This window comes from Pempheris klunzingeri, chromosome 13 (assembly GCF_042242105.1).
Source record: "Pempheris klunzingeri isolate RE-2024b chromosome 13, fPemKlu1.hap1, whole genome shotgun sequence".
Taxonomy (NCBI): Eukaryota; Metazoa; Chordata; class Actinopteri; order Acropomatiformes; family Pempheridae; genus Pempheris; species Pempheris klunzingeri.
This window is the reverse complement of record NC_092024.1, coordinates 23,447,231-23,470,117: the sequence shown is the minus strand read 5'-3', so window position 1 is coordinate 23,470,117 and position 22,887 is coordinate 23,447,231. Positions and strand designations below refer to the sequence as shown.

At 44.7% G+C, this 22,887-nt stretch overlaps 1 protein-coding gene across 1 annotated transcript in view; it reads left to right on the top strand.

The window, feature by feature from the left end:
- The window catches only part of syne2b (spectrin repeat containing, nuclear envelope 2b), a 116,318-nt gene that overhangs the window by 5,603 nt on the left and 87,828 nt on the right, over positions 1–22,887 (top strand). The window contains exons 2-38 of the mRNA XM_070842460.1: positions 2,019–2,080; positions 3,727–3,822; positions 3,926–4,003; positions 4,200–4,292; positions 4,622–4,824; positions 5,090–5,289; positions 5,943–6,043; positions 6,757–6,846; positions 8,440–8,553; positions 8,795–8,932; positions 9,192–9,356; positions 9,661–9,773; positions 10,249–10,417; positions 10,634–10,730; positions 10,868–11,067; positions 11,371–11,535; positions 12,286–12,426; positions 12,892–12,993; positions 13,116–13,292; positions 13,459–13,617; positions 13,768–14,576; positions 15,295–15,444; positions 16,054–16,189; positions 16,273–17,211; positions 17,421–17,555; positions 18,653–18,846; positions 19,143–19,224; positions 19,388–19,461; positions 19,598–19,721; positions 19,873–20,172; positions 20,386–20,981; positions 21,162–21,317; positions 21,414–21,564; positions 21,749–21,907; positions 22,015–22,182; positions 22,377–22,478; positions 22,573–22,773. Coding sequence (XP_070698561.1) covers positions 2,019–2,080; positions 3,727–3,822; positions 3,926–4,003; positions 4,200–4,292; positions 4,622–4,824; positions 5,090–5,289; positions 5,943–6,043; positions 6,757–6,846; positions 8,440–8,553; positions 8,795–8,932; positions 9,192–9,356; positions 9,661–9,773; positions 10,249–10,417; positions 10,634–10,730; positions 10,868–11,067; positions 11,371–11,535; positions 12,286–12,426; positions 12,892–12,993; positions 13,116–13,292; positions 13,459–13,617; positions 13,768–14,576; positions 15,295–15,444; positions 16,054–16,189; positions 16,273–17,211; positions 17,421–17,555; positions 18,653–18,846; positions 19,143–19,224; positions 19,388–19,461; positions 19,598–19,721; positions 19,873–20,172; positions 20,386–20,981; positions 21,162–21,317; positions 21,414–21,564; positions 21,749–21,907; positions 22,015–22,182; positions 22,377–22,478; positions 22,573–22,773 — 7,139 coding nt within the window. The remainder of the gene's footprint in view (positions 1–2,018; positions 2,081–3,726; positions 3,823–3,925; positions 4,004–4,199; positions 4,293–4,621; positions 4,825–5,089; positions 5,290–5,942; positions 6,044–6,756; positions 6,847–8,439; positions 8,554–8,794; positions 8,933–9,191; positions 9,357–9,660; positions 9,774–10,248; positions 10,418–10,633; positions 10,731–10,867; positions 11,068–11,370; positions 11,536–12,285; positions 12,427–12,891; positions 12,994–13,115; positions 13,293–13,458; positions 13,618–13,767; positions 14,577–15,294; positions 15,445–16,053; positions 16,190–16,272; positions 17,212–17,420; positions 17,556–18,652; positions 18,847–19,142; positions 19,225–19,387; positions 19,462–19,597; positions 19,722–19,872; positions 20,173–20,385; positions 20,982–21,161; positions 21,318–21,413; positions 21,565–21,748; positions 21,908–22,014; positions 22,183–22,376; positions 22,479–22,572; positions 22,774–22,887) is intronic.

The following is a 22,887-nucleotide window of genomic DNA, read 5'->3' as shown; positions in this document are numbered from 1 at the left end:
ACAGCCTGAAGAAGCCTGACAAGAACGGACCGCTAGGTTTATAGCGAACGAAATGACCTGAGAAACTGGTGGATTAAAGTTCAGCTCGACCTGCGTTAAAGTATTGAAGGTTTAAATGATGAGGGAAGGAGGAAAAAGATTAGTGACAGAAGGTTTTGGAATATATCTTTCATAGCTCCGACCACATCGCCGGTGTTGGTTTTTACTTTTACAGATTTTACAGCCATTTTTGTGCAGTTTAAAGTTACTTGTTATTTGAAGTCTTGCAGAAGAATAGATCGTTTTTGGATATACAGGTTTTAATCTGAGAATATTGGAAAGTGGAACAGCTCTGAGATGTTCGATAAGTCGGTAAAGTGACTGTATGAAGACGATGGAGATTGAGGACCAGATTATATGTGAGACTCTTCACACTGTCGCTGACCTGAATGACTTCCTTGAGCCTTACAGTGGTGAGTGGTGGACAGTTACTGACCAAGTCTGTTGGTACTCACACTAGTATTATATCATCTGAGTGCAGGAATCTTTCTGTAAACTGTCTCAGATTGCTGTAATGCTGTTTTCTATTGATGCTCATATTTTATATTACAGTTTCCTTTAAAGGCATTCCAAGACATGCACTTGCTCCTTTATCCCAAACTGCACCCCAGCTCCTTTTCTACCTTAAGGACTTAAAAAATGTGTTGCAGATGTATAACTGACAACTTGTAGTCGTATTTCAAAGTACTTTTAAAAGAAATCTATACAGGTTTACTTAAAAGAATCAATGTGGGATGTTTGGGTGTTTTGTTTTTGCTGAATCAGTTTCTGTGGCTTTCATTATCGTTCTGAGGCTCTCTGCTTGTTCAGGCAGCACACAGACAAGATAACTGTGTTTGTGATTATTATCCCCACGCTTTTCCAAACTGACTGGCCAAACCCTGGGTGTTACCTACAGTAATGACCTGTTTTAAAAGGCAAAGTTATTATAATTATAAGCACCTGGCTAATTTCACAATAGGTGTACAAATCCTGCCTGCTATTAAACTGAATAACACACTGACATGGTGAGAACAATGACAACTTCGTGATTATACTGAGCAAACATGAACTATTCTAAGGGCATCAATCAAATAAACAAGGAGCTGATGGCACAAACACTGGTTGACTGGTGTCTCCAGAAGAACTACAGTTTACTGCTACAAGCACGTTGAGGTTTTTATATGTTTGCAATGTGCAAAGATGGGTGTTGATTTTTAAGCAGACTATGTTTGTGGTTAAAGCTGACAACGTATCGTACCTGAAATGAGAAATCCAACATATCAAAATGACAAAATAAGTCGATCTCCAGTAACCCTCTACAGAACGAATGGGGATCAGCCACAAGCAGGCAAATAACTTCAGTTGCATCACGTGTGTGACGTCGGCTTACGACGTTTGGGTTGAAATAAATATGGTAAACATGGAAGTGATATTAGATTATGTACACAACAGACTACAGTCTTGGTTTGGCACAGGACACTGACAGCGCCCCCCCCTGGGTGGCACTGCTCTGTCTGACCCGTCTATCTACCTCCACCTTCTCCCCTCATAGGCTTTGTTTATACATCACCTGACTTCCCTCTTTGCTACAAGGGCTACTAGAGGTCACCTGTGTAAACATGGGTTGTTCCCCCCCTCCTTGAAAATCTTGCTGTTATTATTTTCGGTGTGAGGAAGGGCTGGAGAAATTAAAACTAAAGATGTGGATGCTGGTTGACGTCTGGTTGACGTCTGGTTAAATCTAGGCAGTAAAACTTAAGGGGTCTTGGATAGATGACCATTTCGGTCACTTTTCTGGAAGCACAATGTTGTCCAGTCTCCTTATATCTCAAGGTGCTGCAGTTAACCTCCAACAATACAGAATCCATCTGACTCAACATGAATGTTTCTGTGCAGCATTTTGACCTTAAGATTTAAATGTCTCTTACCTGTGATGTACTGTTTTGATGTGATGGTAAACATTGTATTTGATGTTGTGTGTTCTTCTTCTTCAACAGTGGAACAAGAACAGATTCAGAAGAAGACTTTCACCAACTGGGTCAACGCTCAGCTGGGCAAGGTGAGCTGTGCCTCTGACCTCTGACCTCCCTGATAGATCTAAATGAGGCGACACTATCTTTCCCAGTCAGCTGCCTGTGTTTACGGTAAAGCCAACATGGCCTGAATTTGGCCTTTTCGAGACGGCGTTTTTGCAAAAGGTCACCGTTTTGTTCTCATACTGCCTCCTAACACGAGTCGGCAGCAGGCTGTCGGCTCTCCGTGCGCCTCACGTTGGAGGTCAGCAGTGAATGTGACGGTGGAGGAGAGTGGGGCGGAGGAGGGAACTGCAAACATAAATATAGCTTTGAGGAGCAAGGTTCACGGCACACAGACAGACAGCAACAGACGGCCACCGCCCGCCCCTTCCCTCCACCCTCCACTCCACTCCACACCCCCATGATCTGCCCACCCGACGTGCACCCAGCTCAGGGCTCACTGCTAGACTGCATGGGGACTCTGCCAATAAAGCGAAAGGTGGAGATAATTGTTAATCCTTTGGCGGTTGTTCACATTAGAGCTCACACTGCAACAGTACCTTCTGTCACATGTCAGTAGTGTCCCCCATAATGCTCTATGTCCACTTTGGAAAGTCCTAACTTGCTGATGTGTTAGTATGGGGAACATTTAAGTGAAGGTTATTTTGTGGTGGAGGTAAGCTGATGATAAATCCTTTAGGAGAAAGGTGCTGGTTCTTCTTTCCTGACTAGTGAGAGCTTATTGTTTTGTGTCATTTAAAGGCAACTATGGAGCTTCTTTTTTTAATTGTTCGTTATATGGACCTTTAAGGACAAATATTGTGTGCCTTACAATGGCAGCACTCAGATAAAGTAATGTCCAGTCAAGAAACAAAGCACCAGGATTGAAAAATATGTACAATTATAGTAGAAGAAGCAGCAAACAAAGAAAGAAAAGAAACAAGAGCAAAAAATAGTATAAATCTGATAAATAATATATTTATTCAGGAGTAAGATGAGACACAAAAAGGCAAAACACAAACTTCCAAGGATCAATATGTGAACAGATCCAAACAACCGTAACACATCCTGTCAATCACATCCTGTCAATCACATGGGATACACAAGTCAGTCACTCCTGCTGGGATGGTCACCAAATGTTGAGAAGTTATTCCAGGAAAACATTTTCACCGTGGAACTTTTCACATGTGTGCAAGGAAGTACATTTGTTTACATATTAGTTTTTTCCTAATTATGGCTTTAAAAGGAAAAACAATGTTTTGCTGCCACTCACCTGCTTAATAACTCAGTTTAAGAAGACAGAAAAGCATTAAGCATTATTAGTGTTAGTCACAGTGATGATAATCCCTCAAACGTGTCTTTGGCGTGTGTGCCTTGTAACTTAATGCTACTTACAACTACGATAATCATCACTGTATGAAGAAGATTTCTCATCTCCAAATGTCAGCTTCTCAGAAACTTAACACACAGCCTTGATTCCAGCTGACCCCCACGTGTTACTGGATGTCACAAGGACCAAGTCATCCTTCAGCTGGAGCCCAAGCCTCATAAACACAGAATGTTCCTGCATTCGTCACTCTTTGTTGTAGAAGTGTTCACACCACTACAAATGTCTTCTTCTTTCCTCTTCAGAGCTACAAATGTAAACTGTAAATTAAACGTGTGTGTGTGTGTGTGTGTGTTGTGACAGCGGAGGCCGCCATGTGTGGTCGTGGATCTCTTCAATGATTTCCGTGATGGCTCCAAACTGTTGGACCTGCTGGAGGTGATGAGCGGCCAGCGCCTCGTGAGTCCCTTCTCAGTTCAGCTGCTAACATGCTTCCAAAAGCGACGACAGCCGACAGGTTTAATGAACCGACTTGGACCGACACTCTGGTTGTGTTTTGCAGAGTCGGGAGAGAGGCAGGGGAATGTTTCAGCACAGGAGCAACATCGAGAAAGCCCTCTCCTTTCTGAAGAAGAAATCGGTAAATGTCAGACTGAACTCTTAACCGTCAGCCAAGTGTAATCACCAGCCATGAAACTGAACTACTCATGTTGGCAAAACCACAGGGATGATGCACTCTGCACACCATTACATTATGTGTAATGTATGATTAGCTAACTGCTTCATCACCTGTCTGACAGACTGTTATATCACATAATGTCCTGCACTCTCTGCAGATCAAACTAGTCAATATAAACATTCCTGACATTATTGATGGGAAACCGTCCATCATCCTGGGCCTCATATGGACAATCATTCTACAGTATCATGTGAGTTTAATGTGTTTTCTTTCATCTTGTTTTTTTTTTTCCCACTTTGATCTCTCTGTTCTACTTTTGAACTCATCAAGATAAAACTTCATGGATCTTCAGGCTTCCTGGAGTTAAAATCTAATTTCCTGTACTTTTATAATTCATTTTTAAGACCATAATTAGATCTGGGTGCATTTCCCTGGAGTCAGTTTCACAGAATATAGACCAAATTATTTGGAATGCTACAATTAACGACATTTTCAAGTAAGCCAGGGATGTCCCGTTATATAATTAAATATGAATGCAGAAAATGTCATACAGGATCTGTATGTTGGTGCTTCTCGTAGATTGAGGAGTTGGCCAGCGGCCTCTCGTTCAGCTCCCGTCAGTCGTCGATGGAGTCTTTGGCCACTCTGGACTCACGTTCCACCCTGTCGAGCCGCTCGACCAGCAGCAGCCCCGTTCCCCCCAGAGGCTCGCCACTGCACAAGCGTTTTAGGGTTTCTGCCAAGAAGGCCCTGCTGCTCTGGGTCCGGGAACAGTGCCACAAGTGAGCGCCTGGTTAACTTAATGGTTTAATGAGTAAACATAGATCAGCATGCGTTATGCGTAGGGTTTACATGGGGATACATTGACATATTGGCTTGTCAAAACCTTGAAACACCTCCAGCTGAGGCAACAGTTATAAGATGCATGGAGTGATGTATATTCACACAGGGCCCTCTGGGTCATGTTCTGGTCTGGGCTGAAGACCAAAACCTGATCAGTACGACCGTCTGTACTATAATAGTAATAAGATGGTTTGTTTCCCTCAGAGCTGGCTGTTCATTAAATGTGAAAGACTTCAAAGCTAGCTGGAGGAGTGGAGTGGTCTTCCTGGCGATCCTGTATGCTCTGCGGCCTGAGCTGGTGGATCTGTCCAAAGCCAGAACCAGAAGCAACAGGCAGAACCTGGAGGAGGCCTTTCGCATCGCAGAGAGAGAGCTGCGGATCCCCAGACTGCTGGATCCTGATGGTGACTGATTCAGCTTTATTTCACTCAAACAGGAAATTATCACGTTGATGGAGAAACATTTTGACAAACATTTGGGTGACACAATGCAGTCTCAGGCGGATTGGCCACGTGTTCCACTTTTCTGTGATTTGTTAGCCGTCCACAATCAATTTACTGCAGCTGCACTCGGTTATACTTGCTTCCATGAAAGCTCTGTGTTGGTGTTTTGTCACAGCGTAGCGTAGCGTAACCCTCGTGCCTTTTTAAGTGCTGTAAACAATCAAACTCTCTTTTCCAAATATGATTCATCTAGTTTTTCCCACTGAGATTCTTGCAGAGCAGTAATGGATGTGGTGCCATGTGAATCTTTGTAAGTGAGTGCAGAGTGTAACTGAGCCATACCCACTGAGCCCGAGGGTGACTGGGATGATGATCCCACAGTCTGCTGACTCACTTGCTGCTTGTTTGCTTCAGTCTCATATAAAACACTCGCTTGTTTCTACGCTGCCTGTTAGTTTATTAGACTTTTGCCAGACGGATGTTTTGAGGACAGAAAAGTTCCACCTCCATTTTTCAGATTCCAGTATTAAACTCCACCTCGCTTGCTCGTGCGTTAGTCTAAACCTTTGGCATTAGTGTGAGACTGATCATGGAGGACTGTGATGTGGATGCAGATGTGGACGTTCGAGACCCAGATGAGAAGTCCATCATGACCTACGTGGCTCAGTTCCTGCAGTACTCCAGAGACCTGCCAGTGTCAGAGGAAGAAATTCAGGTCTGTATCGCTCTGTTGGTTCTCAGACAAACATCAAGGAACGTAGTTTCTGCCAGCTCTGAAAACCAGCACAGGTTGAGTTTAGGATTTTACTCAAGATGTGTTCAGCTGTTTGACCACTGCAGTCCAGGGTCAACAGCTAGGCTGAGCTGAGCTGAGCTGAGCTTAGGCACTGACTAGACATTAAGATTCAAATCAGACAAACTTTGGTTGAAGAATTTAAATGCCTTTATTTCAGTGTGAAGCACAAATGTGAACCAACCAAACCCTAGTCTAGATATCTAGATGTTTTAACCTGCAAATCACCAAATCAGTGCTTAGTTGGTTCTTCTGTATATCTGCAATAGTCTGACTGATGATTTAATGCTGTTGCCAAAGTCAATATTTGAGTATACAGATGGATTTATTATATGTGTACATAATCACACACATGTTCTTTTAAAGACGTGAACCAGAGGCAGGGTGCTTTCCAGTGGAACAATAAATGTATTATACTACTCATCTGCTCAGCTGTGGTGCCTCTCTACTGTGAAATGTTGTCTTTGTAATGAAAGCAAAGTTTCTTACCTTTGGTTTTCTGTTGCTGCCTTTTCTTTTCTCTGGTTTTGCCCGTGTCGATATGTTTTGCCCTCTCTCTGCCACAAGATATCCACGAGGACTTTTTTCACATGCTTTTCTTTTCTGTTTCCTCGTCCCTCTCTCTTTCCTTTTAGACACAATACCCGACTCTTCCTAAAAGTCCTTCCCCTGTCAACCTGCCTGCTCACTACACTCCTGCTATTTCTGCTTCACCTCTGCGACAGGTAGACCTGACATTCACGGACCCGCCTCTGTTTCATGTCTCACTTTTCATCCACCCACTCACCTTCTGATTACAGTACCTTAGATGATCACACATTTTTTACATATTTGTTTTGTTTGTTTGTTTTACTGAAATGTTTTAAAGACATGATCTGCAGCGCTCTTTTTGGATCGTCACATGAAATTCAGATAATACAATTTTCAACTTTAAAACATGTTTTTCTGAATCAGCTCTGCATTGAAAAGAACTGATGGTTTTCTCCATTCATGCACACAGTGTGCATGAAAACCCTCAGGCCTTCTGGTTCATAACTATCAGCATCACTACTGCCATGTCACATGGTGTAACCACCAACCACCAATCAAACCTTTATAGCGCCTGCAAAGAAGTTTAGATTGTGCTGCTTACGATTGCTGCATCTTGTTAAGACACGTCAGGACGACACTGCAGCTGCTCAAATGTAAAGTCGGTCTCTAAGAGCCAAGATTAGCTTCAAATCAAATGCTGGTTAAAAGCAAGGACTTATCATGTGGAATTAAACTAGTTTGCCCAGTTCTCAGGGAAGCAGTCCAAAGCCACAGCAAGGGAGTGTTTCAAGACGTCCTGTGAGATGAGTAGAGCGGGGGCGACTCTGCACTGTGCAGCGATTCCCTCCACTGAACTGAGGTCCTGCTGGCGTGGCCCGCTGCAGAACTCATGACAGGACATGATCAGTCCCAGCGGACAAAACACCTGTCAGCTCGGGTTTCTGACAAGATATCAGCGTGTTTGGATGTGGCTGCTGCAGACATTTGAGATTTTAACCACTTTGAATGTCGTTACTTACCCGCAGGAGGTGTCATTTCTAGATTTTGGGGTCAATTGTGCAAGATACTATAGCAGGATAGAGAGCACAGGGACTAGTAGAGTCTGGTGTTCTGCTCATATATGAGAAACATACTGAAATATGTTGTTATATACTGAGCTCTTAATACCAGATATGGATACTGTGGACATCCAACAAAACAACCCCATTCACAGGAGAACAGGACATGGATAATAGTGGCTGTTGTACATGTTGCCAAGGTCTTCTGCTTCTGTATGTGTTTGGTTCTCTGCTGTGCGTAGACTTGCTTCGGGTTTTAATCTCATGACTGCTGTTGGTGCCTTGTGGGAAAGCACTTTTGAAAAATGTTAAATTCCTGACTACAGCTACTTACTTTCTAAAGTAAGTATTTTAGTACTGGACAGATAAGAGCAGCTCTTTTTCTGCTCTGACCTTCTGGTTTTAGTTGCTTACAGTTGCTTCTGTTCGGGTCGTAAACAGACAAACAAAGCAGCAGTTCTTTTACACAGATTTGTTTTGGTATTAAGTTGTGATCTAATTTGTCTTAGTTGTCATAGATGACAGAGTAATAAACAGTAAAGTCACTGTTAGCGCCTTTACTGTTTCTTTATTAGACCAACAGAAAAGGACAATGTTTAGCTTCTATGTTTTGACTTCAGTGTGCAGATAGAATCAAACTAAATGTCCCTGATCAGTATGAACAAGGATAAACATCTATTTAACATTGTGTAAAGAGCAGTAACTATTCTTTGTGCTCCACTTTACCAGGCGACGCCTGAGCGGAAGGCACAGGAAGTGACGTGCTGGCTGGCTCAGGCATACGACGAACTGCTGGAGGGCTGGGACTCCACCGAGGGGGAGAGCTACTCAGAGAGATACCATGTACGTTTCCAGCCAGTTCCTATAAAGACGCATTATCCCGACAGTGATAAGAGCAGAAACACTTGGTAGCACCTGTCTCACACCTGTGGTTTGCAAATGCTGATCTTTGTCAATGCTGAAATGCTGCGGGGAAATCTGCTGCTTCTTCAGTTTTCAGCGATTTAAACCAATGTCCTGATTGGTTGTGTTTTTTTTCCTGTTTACATGAGTGGCGCTAAAGATGACATTTTCCATCCCTCAGGTATTTCAGACCTTTCTGGTGTCCTTTAACGAGCAGCGGCGTCCTGTCATGCCGCTGTTGACAGCAATGAGACGAACCCCAAAACCGAGCGAGGAGCAGCGGGCTCTCAGAGAGGCGTGGGACACTCTCACTGAAAAGGTCAGTTCCACTCAAATCCCTTCAAAACGTCAAAAAAATTGTAAAGTTTGCAAAGTTTTTCATATTCGTACATTTTATCTTTATCTATCTATCTTTAATCAGTAGTTTTGTTAGTTTTGAGTCAGGTTAGGTAGTTAGATGTTGATGTACCTCTATTATATTCTACTGTACACACTATACGTGTTTCTGTATGGAGTTGAATTAGAAAGACATTGTAATGAAATGTGCCTTCTTTCTCTGTTTTTTTTTTTTCATTCAGCTGCGTGAATACAAAATCGAGTTAGATATGAGTCTCCCCGCTCCCTTGGACACTGTGGCTTGCTGGCTGCTGAAGACGGAGGGCGCTCTGGCCGAGGAGGAGGGCGACCCACAGGACCACAGCCGAGCTGCCGAAGCAGCCAGGGAGAAACAGGAGCTGCTCAAAGTGAATATTAACCGCATCCAACCCTCAAACTATGTGGCTTCAGGGAGTGAAATAAACAGTAATACTGATTTAGCAAACCCAGATTCCTCAGGCAGTGTTGCTCATTTATGACATAAATAACCTCTGCACATTAGCCCCTTCACGTCATTCACTGTTCAGTAACGGTGGCAAACAGAAGATACACTCATACAAACTGATTTATGAGTTCTTGCAATATATTTCTTTTTGTTGTTCTTTGTAAGACATTAGAATACAGACCTTTGTAAGCAGAAGTGCAGATTGTCTCTGCTGACTGTTGCTGCAGGTTTGCCTGGAGGAGATGCCGCGGCATATGAAGACCTTCCAGTCCTTCCAGAAGCTGGATGAGTACGGAAACATGTTGGTACCTATTGACAAGATGGATGAGCTAAAGAGGAGGTGAGGGTTCTTTCCCAAGTGGACCGTGTGTTTATGTACGTGTGTGTGTGTGTGTGGGTGCATTAAACTGCACGTACTATACATGCATGTACTTAAAGTGTAGTGGTTTTCTCGATTGTTTTCTTGAAGCATAATGTGATAGCAGCACACGTCACGACCTGGACGTGGATATAATGACGGCTATTGTTTAAGAAAACATCTGTAGCCCACATGGTATCACTCAGTCCTATGCTAATAAAGAACAGTGTAAAATGTTGCTTGTGTATGCCAGTGTGTTTTAGTAATGTTTAAAATCATTGGCAGTGCTATTTCTAACATTATACATAAGTTATAAGTTATAATTCAGGATTACATGTTGTTGACCTTTGTATCTTCTGTCTTCTTCTTTGATTTGCTCTTATAGTCCATAGTGGTAGATAGTCTGCAGTTGTTGAGGTTTGTTTCTCATATCTGGTTCACAACCTTATTTCAACAGGTTTACCAGTGTGAGAGTCTCTTCTAAATACCATGGGATCAAGCTGGAGTACCGGGAGCACCGCCACACAGTTCTGGATCTGTTGGGGCAGATCAAAGCCAAGCTCCGGGTCTATAAGAGACCTTACATCTCCCCCGAGGCTGTCAGGGTGTTGCTTCAAGAATGGCATGTGAGTAGTCCTCGCTCTGATTTGGCTTTGGAGGTTTATTTATTGGGAGTGGTTTGAAGGAAGTGGTGCAAGCGTGCTGTTCACATTACATGTGTTAGACTTTGGGTCTCGAGACTGACGTGACACTTTCTAGCGCGCCTTCGTCTGAGATAGTTATATGTGTGAAAATCTCTTTTGATAAAATGCCTGTAACTTAAAATGTCCTTGTAAACACAGGAGCTGGTGAACACACAGGAGCTTCCTTCGTCATTGAAAGCAGCTCTTCATAAGCTGAAGCAGGTTTCTGAGAAATATTCAAGCAAATCTGCCCTTGGTAAGTGTACAGGTGTATTAAGTTGCTTCATCTAACTTCCACTATATCACTTCTGCTCTTCTGCGGCTCGTGGTTTGACTGGAAGTTTTCACTGGCAGTGTTTGAGTGTTTGACTGCTGTTTGTCTTTGCTCCTTAGCTTCAGATTACCACCAAGTCAGTCAGCAGGTGAAGCAGCTGGAGGAGGACACCGCTGTGGTTTTGGAGGAGCTGATGACCGCTAAGAGCACCATGGGACGGGTCCTATCGGCCTGGGACTCCTACAACGACTGCCTCAGCTCCCTGCAGGCTTGGCTAGAGCAGGGCTCTGTAACACACAGCCATGGCCATAGATCAGAGGTATTACTAACACATCAAACTGTAAGGTGTTCGGTTAGAGGCATGACAACCTCGCCTCATAAACTAGCTAGTTCCTCTTGCCTTTCTGACTGAGCCTCAGTCTTTAATCACCTTATTATGAAAAGCCTTAATTATGGCTCCTTTGTTGTATCTACAAAGATTCAACATGAGATTATTCATTCTTCCAGAGCAGTTTTTCTTTTGGAGAAGTATTTTTGGAATAAAAATGCTATAATATACCACATTAAATAGCCTACACCTTTGAATATTCCCTCTCTCTTGACCACTCATGTTTTTGTTAAGGTGACGTCTCAGACTGTTGCAGAGTGGGGCTCCCGACAGGCCCACCTGAACGAGGTGGGTAACTTGCTGATCGAATCGACAGACCCGCAGACCAGCAGGAGCCTGGCAGAGGAGCTGCGCAAACTCAACATGCACTGGGCCGAGTTTGTTAAGAGAAACACATTTGTAAGTTACAGAGCAAGAACAACCTGGTTGGTGAGGGGCAGTAAATCCGATGCTGTTTGGTCAGGACCATTTGTTTTGATCACATCGTAGATGTTAAGGGTTTAGTAACGTTACTGCAGTTCAAGCTGAGCTGCTTTTGAAGTTTATTTTCAAGTTATTTCCTGATAGTGGAATTTACAGCATAAAGCATGTTAACTTTCTGCTGCGCTATTATGCTTTATCACAGTTGTCCTAATTCGATGGCCTAGTTTATTCTGTGACAGCAGGGATTTTGGTAGCTTAATGTCTCAGCCCTTTGGCACTTAAGCTATGATTGTTCCATTGTTCTAATTATTCCCATGCTGTCACATTTAGGAGTGGCTTCAATTTCAAAGTTGTGCTCCACCTTTTCTTATTGTGTGGAGGCCATTGTAAATGTTATAAAAGTCTTTTATAGTCCGTGATTAAAGAGTACGATCATTTGGCTTTGTTGATTTCTCATGTTGCAGTTGGACAGGTGTTTCGTCAGTGAATTTTTGGTGAAATTATTGATTATTATATCATGCCCATCGTTAAGTACAGGTAGCAAGTATCCATTAAAATCGTTGTATAATTGCTATGAATCAACAGGTTTGCTATGGTTCTGTCTTCAAACTTGAAAGTCCAGACACTTTTCTGATGGCTTAAAGCATGTAATCACCTTTTTACAGGCTTCTATTGTCTGTCTAGTATCTATCTGATATTTAACATCTTAATGTATGCTTCTTCAAGGACAACATGGCTGAGCCTGGTGCTGACGTTCAGGCCAGACCCCAGGATATCCAATCTCTGATCAGAGAAGCCACTCTCATTCTCAAAGAGCCTCTGGAGGCCATGGCAGGTCCTTTACGCACCTATAGAAAACGAATACAGGTAAAACTATTGGGTGGCTAAATAACACCTTGAGACATAGCTTATCTTGACTATTAAGTGACTGACTAACTTCTAACTGTCTCTCAGCTCTAAGCAGATAGATATCACTCGGACAGTTTCAAAGCATTTGAAAAAAAGAATACAAGTGGGCACATGTCTTGGTTACCACACAGCTATGCACCTCTGAAACTTCTTCTGCCAAACTTCTGCCAAACTATTCGAGCAGAACTATGTATTACTATATATTTACTATAACTATGTATTTTGGCCTAAGATCTAAGTTAATTTGATTAATCAACAAGATCAGTGAGTGTTATCATAACATGTTAAACAGCAGTCTGGCCAGAAAGATCTCAGGATGCAGCCTGTTAGAAGCAACTGTTCATTTTATTCACTCATGAGAATTTTACTTTAAATTACCAGATAAGTCTCTCTAAAACTGACTGTTTGCTTTCTTCCCTTCAGTTCATAATGAATAAAATAAAAGAAGTGGATCTGGAGGCTCTGGGTCCCTCCCCAGAATGCCCGGCGGAGCAGTTACAGAAAGTGAAGCTTGCTATACCTGAAGTATGAATGATGTCTTTTCTTTTTTTGTAATGTAATAGCCACTGGTGACTACAATTTGTGAATTTGCAGCATGTATTATAAAATGATCAGTTCATTACCATCTGTTCTCTTAATGTCACCAGGTGATGCAGACCTTGTTTGAGGCAGAACAGGTATGTGCAGAGCTGCAGCACAGTGTGTCCGGTCTGGACGGTCGCCTGGCTGAACTCTTACACTGGGAGATTGAGGCGAGGGAGCTCTACCAGCTGCTGAGGGCTGCAGAGCGACAAAAACAGCGGGGCCAAGACCCACGAGCCAGGGTAAGATGATCCGCACACGAGGACGGTTATTCTGCTAAGTCGATCCAAATTATGGTTGCTCTGAAACAGTTAAAGCCCCAATGATGAGCTTACTGTCATTTCATAAAGACACACATATTACTGCGTAAGGTTTGGGATGGTTGTTGAACACCATTTATTTCCCCAGGTGCTGATTTCCCGTGGTCTTCAGCTGGAGGGTCAAGTAGTCACAGAGGAGCAGGACCTGCAAGTGGTGGTAATGACGAATCAGAAGAACTCTCCCATCCAGTACCTCCACGCCACCACCATGCAGGACCGAGTGCGAGCTACTGTTGCTCAGTCACAGGCCAGTTGTCTTTTTGTAAACAGACTGTGCAAGCCATTGGGTTTTTGATGCTCTGTATGTTAGATAATAGGAACCATGAATGAAACACAAGAGAATATGAATATAATTACAATGCCAGTTTTTCTAATGTGTGTGTGATTCTAATTTCAGGAAGCTGTTGGTATGCTGAGCAGCCTGGGAGCCAGAAGAGACAGAAGCAGAAGCCCTCCAGAAGGGCTTCCCTCACCAAAAGTCTTCAAGGCTACAGGAAAGCCTCAACATCTGGGACAGTCAAACATCATGCAGCAAACTCAGCAGCCTGAGAAAAAAATGGTTTCTCATCAGTCTCATGAAACCTTTCTGCCAAAGATAGTTGTGCAAGAATACAGAGAAGAAAAGATGACTTCCCCTCCAGTGCCATATACCTACACACAAGCTGAGATACAGACCAGGACAAAATCACCATCCGAGGGCCAGGCTGATGCCGGGCCAGATACCGCTGCTCAAACACAACAGCAGACTCAGGAACACGGACTGATACCAGAGCTGCTTCAGGATGAACAAGTTCAGCAACAGACGGAAAAAGAGCTACAAAAACAAGGGCTCATGCAACCGCAAACACAAGAAGTTCAACAGCAGGAGCTGATGCCAACACAACCACAACAATGGCAGCAGAAACGGGAGCAACAAGAGCTGCAGCAGCAGGTGGAAATGCGTGAATATCAAGTTCAGCACAATGTGGTTACTCATGTACAAGTTGAAAGCCAAGTCAGACAGACATCAGAGCCCACCAGGCAGACTTCACCTCAACCATCAGCTGTAAAGAATCCACCTCTGAGCTCCCAGGAGCTTCAAAGCAGAAAGGCTCAGGCCTTGAAGAACCGGCCCTGGCTTCAGAAGCCAGCCTCTGGAGAGCATAAAACTCCAGCTCCACATTCACAACAGGATTCCACTCAGGAGCCAATTCAGACAGAGCCACAGTCACACAAAAAAACAGTGGACTCCGTTCAAGTTGTTCCACAACATACAGCAGCTACCAGTCCACAGCTTGAGACACATGCAAAGGTTACTAAGCAGCCACAACGACAGCAAAAAGAGCAAGAAAAACAAACACAGCCTCAGAATTTAGGGCAGCAGCAAGAACAACTGCAACATCAACAACAACATCACAAAGAGAAACAACAGCAACAACTACAGCAACTGGATAAACAGCAAAAGCCACCACCACCACAACCACACCCTGTTGTAAGTCAGGCACAACAAGATTCAGAGACTAAGGCTGGATTCCAGACTGCTACTATGGCTCAGCCACACCCACAAAGTCAGCCACTGCCCCAAACTGTGGTTCAGTCTAAACCTCAGGCAGTGGTCCCAGCGCAAATGTTGTCCACAAGTGTGTCCCTCACTACCACAGACAGTCAGCAACCACTGAAGACCATGTCCCAAACCAGAGTGAGCCAAGGTCAGTCACAGACACAAGTTCTTCCACAGCCCCATGGCCCTATGTGGACACAGTCATCAACTCAGCCTCAGGTTCAAACTCAGTCCCAAACGTGTGTCCCAGCTGGCCAGCCACAGGGTGTAGCCCATGGCCCAGCTGTAGCTCAAATGCAGACATGGGCTCAAGTTGGACCTTCTACCCCAATGCAGGTTCCCCTGCAAGGCCAAATTCAGCCCCCTGTGCCATCCCACATTCAGCTTCGTACTCATCCCCAGTCATGGGCCCCTGTCAGGCCCTCGTCCCCTAAGCCTCCAGCACATGGTCAGATTCAATGCCCTCCTCAGCCAATTCCCCAGCCTCAACCCCATCCTCAGCCAAAGACCCAGCCTCAAGTCCATGCTCAGTCGGTGGCCCAGGCTCAAACTCATGCTCAGCCAAGTCATGCCCAATTTTCATCTCAACAAACCCAAGTAGTCCAGGCTCAGAGTCATTCTCAGCCTATGACTCAGTATCCCATACATGCTCAGCCAGCCGCCCAGCACCTAGGCCACATTTCCCAGGGGCAAGTCCACTCCTGGACTCAAGTTGGGGCCTCATCCCCAATGTCTATCCAGCATCCACAGGCTACAACACAGACTTTACATTACCCCCAAAGTTATTCCCAGGGTCAGATGCCATCCCAGCAGTGGACACCCAAACAAGAGCCAGAAACCCAAGCTATTGCCCAGCAGAGGCATCCAATGCCCCAACCATACCCTCAACAAATAGGTCACACTCCACAGTCTCAGGCTTATCCAACAGCTCAGGCTCTACCACAGTGGCCCCAAGCTGGGCCTCAGCTAAGACCTCAGATGCCCCCCCCTGGGTATTCTCAAATGGGGCCATCATATACTCAGCCTCCGATGCAACCACAAACACAAACCCAACCCTGGGCTCAAACACAACCCCAAATGAGACCCCAGAGTTCTACGCAACAACAACCTCAGATGAGAGCTTATGATATGTGTCATATCCAGACACAACAAGGCCAAGTTCAGCAGCAGACTTGGATTCCGGCACCTCCTCAACTTCAGCCCCAGCCTTATCCTCAGCCTCATCTGCAGCCTCAGTCTCAACAATATTCACAAGTTCAGCATCAGCCTCAAACTCAGCGTCACCCTCAACCTCAGATGCAAGCTCAAATACCTCGCCAATCACTACCGCAACACCAAGCCCATTATCAGTTTCCTTCACAGCCCCAGATCCAACAGCAGCTGCAGGTCCAGTCCCAAACACACATCCAGACACAGCCATCGGTAAAAGTAAAGCCCCAGGCTCAGCAACCTCAGTTCAATCTTCAGTTCCAGCAGCCACCTCCACAATCCAAACATCAGTCCCAGCTTCAACCGCAACCAACGATTCAGTCACCAACTCAACCAAAAGGTGAATCACCTCCACAACCCAAACCTCTGGCCCACTTAGCACCACAGCCTAAGCTTCCATCACCAAACGAACTCAAGGCTGAATCACTGTCACAACCCATTTCTGAGCCCAAGTTGCCACCACAACCCATGGTTCTGTCACCGATGAAGGTTGAACCACTACCACAACCTAAATGGCAGACCCAAACGGCACCACCACCAGAAGTTCAGTCACCAACTCAACCCCAGGCCCAAATGGCACCATTACCTGAAGCTCAGTCACCAACTCAACCTAAATTTCAGTCACCAACCCAACCCAGTGCCCAAACAGCACCACTACCTGAAGCTCAATCACAGCCAACACAGCCTAAGGACCAATCACCGCCATTACCCAAGCCTCAGGCACAATTGCCTCCACAGCCCCAACTTCAGGCTCAGTCACCACCACTACCCAAGGCCCAAACTGCACCACAGTCTAAGGCTCAATCACCCCCACAGGCCAGACCTCAGACCCAACAACAGTCCCAAACTACTGTCCTCTCTCAGGTCAGTGTGCTGCCTCAGGCCCCGGCTGAGTCACCAGACCTGTGCATTAAACCTCCAGCCCTGGCCCAAGTGCCTTCCGAGGCCTACACAGAGGCTTACGCCAAGGTCCAGGCTTTGGCCAGAAATGGCTTTGAGGATGCTAAGCACTGTCTGCAAGAGCACATTATGGAAACCATTAACATTTTTGAAGACAAACGCATATCAGCAGAGCAAGTTTCAGTGAAAGAGGTAAATGAAATCGCTGATATAACTTCTGTAATTTTCATGCAATTAGAAGTCAGTGTTGGTACTTTGAACAATATGCTCAGCTCATGAAAACTACATTTGATGTCTTTTTTTTTTTTTATTGTATTACAGTTTTTAACCGATGTTTTAAACTGAAATAAACCAATTTTCAAGCAGCCAGTCTGCAATTACATATACGCATTTCCCCTCAGGAGACTCTGAGGACCCTGGACCCCGAGTTGCTGGAGGAGTTCTTGAGAGCTGCCAAAGGCATGGAGGCCTTTTGTACCCCCTCAGAGCTCACAGACATGGAGTTTTACACCCAGTCTGTCAGGACACAGTGGGAGGTGGGACACAAATTCACTGTTGGTGTTTGGTGTTCATGCGTGAGATTTTAATTGCAGTTAAAAGGGGATAGTTCACATTCGTGAACATTCGTTTAATTAACAATCTTTATCATATATAATATTTATCATGTTGTTTGAGGTTTGATTGTGTTAGTTAATTGCTTGTGCCATTTATGTCAACCATAAATGTACTGAAACTGCAACATTTTCTGCCTTTGTGAGCTTTTTTAAGATACGAATGTCAGCAAATCTTTTTTTAGCATGCACACAAAGCATTCCTTCCATGAATTCTATGTTCTAACATGCCATGTGGTTTTCTTAACATAATTCTATTTTATCTCCCAGGCTGTGAGAGCTGACATCTCAGGCTTTTTGCAGTACTTATGTTTTGAAGTAACAAGGAAAGCCTTTAACACAGCTACCCAGCAGTGTGAGATGCACTTAATCTCCCGATTAGAAAGCCAAGCACAGGTAGCTAAAGCTAGAGCTAGAACTCTTGGCACGTGTGCTTTGGTGGATGGGTATGCAGCTAGTTCTGCACCACTTTTCTAACCTTTTGTCCTCCTTCTTCTTTGTATGCCTCAAAGGAGATTCTGTCAGTGGGACTTGGTAATTGTGATTCTTCATTCTTCATTCTCTACCTTTATTGGGATCCTTTCCATGATTTTGTCAGGCACATTAAATAGCAATCTGAGCCTGTCATCGGCAAAAGAAGATTTTAGTAGACGTACTTTGACTGCCGTGATTGCCCCGAAGTATTACATGACAGATTCCAGCTGAGGCGATCTACTGGACCAATTCCAAAACCTTTTCCAACCCACAATGTGTTAAAATAGAGTTATCCTTTAGAGTGCTATTTTTGTTGAGGTGTACCATACAGTAAAGTTCTAAACATAAAAATGAGTTCTCATTTTCAACACACTTTCAGTTGAAGGTAGAAACAGCAGTCTTTTATTTTGTGTATTGTCCAAAAAATAAGGAAAAAAAACAAACAAGCAACAAAAAATTTAATTAATATTAGATTATTATTAAATCTTGCTTCAAAGTTATTAACATGAGTGTTTACTTCATGTCTGCGCTCTGTCGACTTTCACCAGGCTTGTATCTCAGCTGATGTCAGCTTTGCCCAGGCGGGGCAGCACCTGAAGGCCTTGAAAGAGCTGTGTGACACCCTGAGCCCCGAGGATGCTCACCGCCTCGCCCAGACTCAGCTGAGGGAGTGTGAGAAGAGGCTGGCTGCCATCCAGCGCCAGTTCAGCGGAGACCAAGAAGCACCCGTCCCTGATTCTAGGTGAGCACTCAATCCTTAAAAAGCTGACAATATCAATCTTTGTGAGCCATTTAGTCTGTTTCTGAATGCTATTTTAGTCATAAAAAGTCTAACTATTAGATTAAAATGACTTATTAAACTTGATACTTGGAGACGATGACGCATCATTTCTATTCAAATCAAGAAACTTGAGACTTCATGAGCCAGGCCTTCCAGTGCCACTCCTGCGGCTGTTTACAGACAGCTTGTGCAGCAGTTAGAATAAAACATGAAAGGGAAACTCATAGAAATTATTATCCTCATTTTCTGTTTCACAGGATTCCAGTTGCCTTCAGTGAGGATCTAACCACACAGAAGGAACCTACGAGACCAAGTGACAAACCTCAGGTCTCAGCTGAGGTATGACTCACTCTCATTGGCACCATATACTCTTTAGATTTAACTAAACGTTTTGAGCTCCTTAAACACCTTACGGTACCATGCGGTACTGTCTTCTACAGAAGGCCACTGAGCTGCTCCAGAGGTTTAAAATAACAGATAATTTGTTATGACTCTTTTTCAGTTGTCTCAAGTGACAATGAAGACAGCCAGTGTGGAGAGGAGGGAGGTGGAAAAGCAGGCATCTGTGGAGGAAGAAGTCACCAAAAAGGAGGCTTTAGAAAGGTAGAGTCTGGGCTTCGATAAGCCAACATAACATACAGTATATTGATCAAAACTATCTGGGGGTCATTATATTCTTTGTTTTTCTTTCTTTTTTTAATCATGAAATCTCCAGATATGAGAATTTTAAGAGGACTCTGCAAACCCAACTGGCTAAAAATGAACAGAGCATTAAGGATCTCCCCTCTGACTCCGTCTCTCTCAAAGGGCTGCATACACGACTCCAGGAAATACAGGTACAGTATAAGTTTGTGAGCACCGAAATAGGCAGGGATTTAAGATTAACTAATTATTGTAAAATTATTTCAGTGTCTGGAGTTTATGGAATTTATTTTTGTACTGTATTTACTATGTGATTAAACTACGTGATTAAATCCCCTCTTCCAGTTCTTGAGGCAGGAGACAGAGTCTCTGTGGTCTGAGTATGCAAACCAGTGCTCCCAGTGCTGCCAGATGAGTGGGAACACTGGTCTGGAGCAGGATAAGACAGAGCTGCAGGATCAGTGGCGTGGCCAACAGTCCAGCCTTCAGAGGAGAGGCAGCTCTCTGGGCGCCGCCCTCAGACAGATCGACTCCACTGAGAACCACATGGTGGACTTCAACGACCGTCTGGACCGCTACCTGAGACAGCCCAAGGACATCACCGCCTTCACACTGGCCAACACCAACATCCTGAAAGACATTAAGGTCTTCTGTCAGCCATGAATACCTTTCTTTTATGCATTAATAGATATTACTAATGATGCCTCTCTGATGACAACATTTATAAGTGTATGCAGTTCAGTTATTATAAAAACATCCAAGTCTGAAAGCCAAACTGATAATTAAGAGTCAGTTTACTTAAACAAAGACTGCAAGGCACTCTACAAGTCAAACTGTCTTTGTCTCCTTTCGTGATAGGAACTGGATGACAATATCCAGAGCGAGCTGGACCAGCTGTCCCGCCTGGACCCTGAATCCAGCGATCTGGACCCCAGAGACTGTTTCCCTCTGTCCCGCGAGGTTGGGACTCACAGCGCAAGCCTGGATCAGCTTCGACAGCAGGTGCGGAAGAGCGAAGCAGCCGCCCGCGCCCTTGACCGTTTCCTCATGTCGCTGCGTACTGTGGACGAAGACATCTCCGGAGTCCAAGGTGCCCCCTGCAGCGACACTCAGGTCCTGCAGGACTGTCGCTCCAAGCTGGCTCTGATCAGGCAGAACATTGATAGTCTAAAAGAAAAGGCACCTCAGCTGGATGTGCTCCTGCAGGGGGCCAGGCTGACGGTCACCAGGGATGGCGTTCCGGCCTCCTGCCTGGACATGGTGACCGCCCTGCTGAGAAGGCTGGAGGATGCCGACGCTGCGCTGGGCAACCAGCTGAAGGGCCTCCAGAAGGAGATGCAGAGCAAATCCTTGGGCCTGAGGAAGAGGACACAGCTGGGGGAGTTGAGGAAGCTGCAGGAAACAATCGAAACACAAGGCCTGAAGGAACCCACCATGCCTGCTGTACAACACAGGTGACTGTTGTGTGTCTTTACGCTGACACACAACACTTAAGCTATCTTCTTGATGGGTGTATTGTAATTTTATAGAATGTTCTTTCTTAATTGTTTTTCATAGAAATAGTAAATTCAGAGACGTATCTTAATGCAGAATTTCCTAAAATAATGTCTTCATAATAATCTTGTATGTTACAGGCTTCGCGCCCTGTCAGATTTGGAGGGTCAGCTTCAGGCCCAGCAAGCAGAAATCCAGAACCTCCGTGAACTTCAAGAGAAACAGGGAGGAGGAGAAAATCTCTTTCAGGATCTAGAGACTCAGTGGAAGGAGACTCAGAGAGCGTTTTCTGACAGGTAGGTTTGGTAGGAGAAATAAATAAACAAACAAATAAATGAATAAAGCCATTGGGAATTCTCTAAATCCCTTCCACTGTTTTCTTCCCCTGGCAGGAAGAAGCAGTGCAGCGTCCTACTGGAGCTTCTGAAGAAGTTCCAGAGCTGCCGCAGTCACCTGAGCAACACCATGCAGAGAGCTGAGCAGACGATCAGCGATCAGGCCTCCTACATGGGCAAGGACAACCTGCAGAGGAGTATAACCAAGGTCAGCCAAATAATACATAATAACAAATGTTATTTATAAAGTGATTAAAACAGCCTAAGATGTACTGTACATAAACAGTCAATGTGATGAACCAGTAGATGGCAGACACATTCTAAAATAAGATCAGCCACCGTGTGTTCAGGTACAGTAGACTGTATGCTCCCATGTGTGTGTGTCTGTCCAGGTCCGTGATATTAAGGAGGAGCTAGGTGGTCTTGGGGAGAATATGGAGGAGATGAGGGGAGTCTGTAGACAACTGCAGTCCCAACTGAAGAAGTTCCCAGACTGCAGTGAAGCCCCCTTTGAAGCAGAGGCCGACACACTCATGGACAACTGGCTGGATGTAAGCATCTGTGCACGCAGTCCCTAACAATGAGATAGGAGAGCAGGGCACTTCAGACTGGCTGTTTTCAGCTTAACTTGACTGAATATTGTTTGGTGTCCTTGCAGGTGACAGAGAAGACAGATACGTACATGGATAACCTTCGGGTGGCGCTGGAGCTGTGGGAGAAGCAGCTGATGCTTGGGGGGGAGGTGGACGGCTGGGCGGGCGCCAAACTGGCTGTGTTTGCAGCCAGCCACCCCTTTCACAACGAGCAACAAGTACTTGACATGAGGGTGAGAAGTCAAGTAGTAATCAAATTCTTATTGCTGCAGGTAGCCTGACAACCTCCCAAAAGTGTATTCCTCAGGGATTTGGATGGAAAACCGTTCCAAAGACACCTTCAACCATTGTGACACTTTTCTCCCATTTCTCCCATATTGGTCATCATGTAGATGAGAGTTGCACTAAACTTTCCATTGCTTGGTAGGATGAGATCCATGCCAATGAGGACAACGTTGAGCATTTCCACAAGAAGTCTGTAGAGATCCAGGAGATGCTGCAGAGTCAGGAAGCGCCGCTGGAGCTGCAGGTGGGCTGAAACATTCCTTCTATTACTATTACTTTTATAGGTTCAAGTGCTTATAGTGGTGTATTTGGGCTCCCTTTGGCAATGATTCAATAAGGTGATGGAAACCCAGCTGAGGAAGAGGATGCAGCAGGTGAAGGAGCTGTTTACCGACTGCACCGACGTCTTTGAGGAACTGGTTGCCGTGAAGACGCACCTGTCTGAGAAGATAGAGGAGTGCCAGACAGCTGTAGAGACCATCCAGTGTTCTCTCAGTGATGTTGATGCTTCGCAGCCAAAGTTCGAAGCCCAGATACAGGTACAGCTGTTATATGTTACTCACTTTGATTTGATGCTTTATTTCATAGACCTTTACATTGGATCAGCTCATTTTTATCCTGTCCTACCCTTCAGACTTATAAGTCAGTGTGAC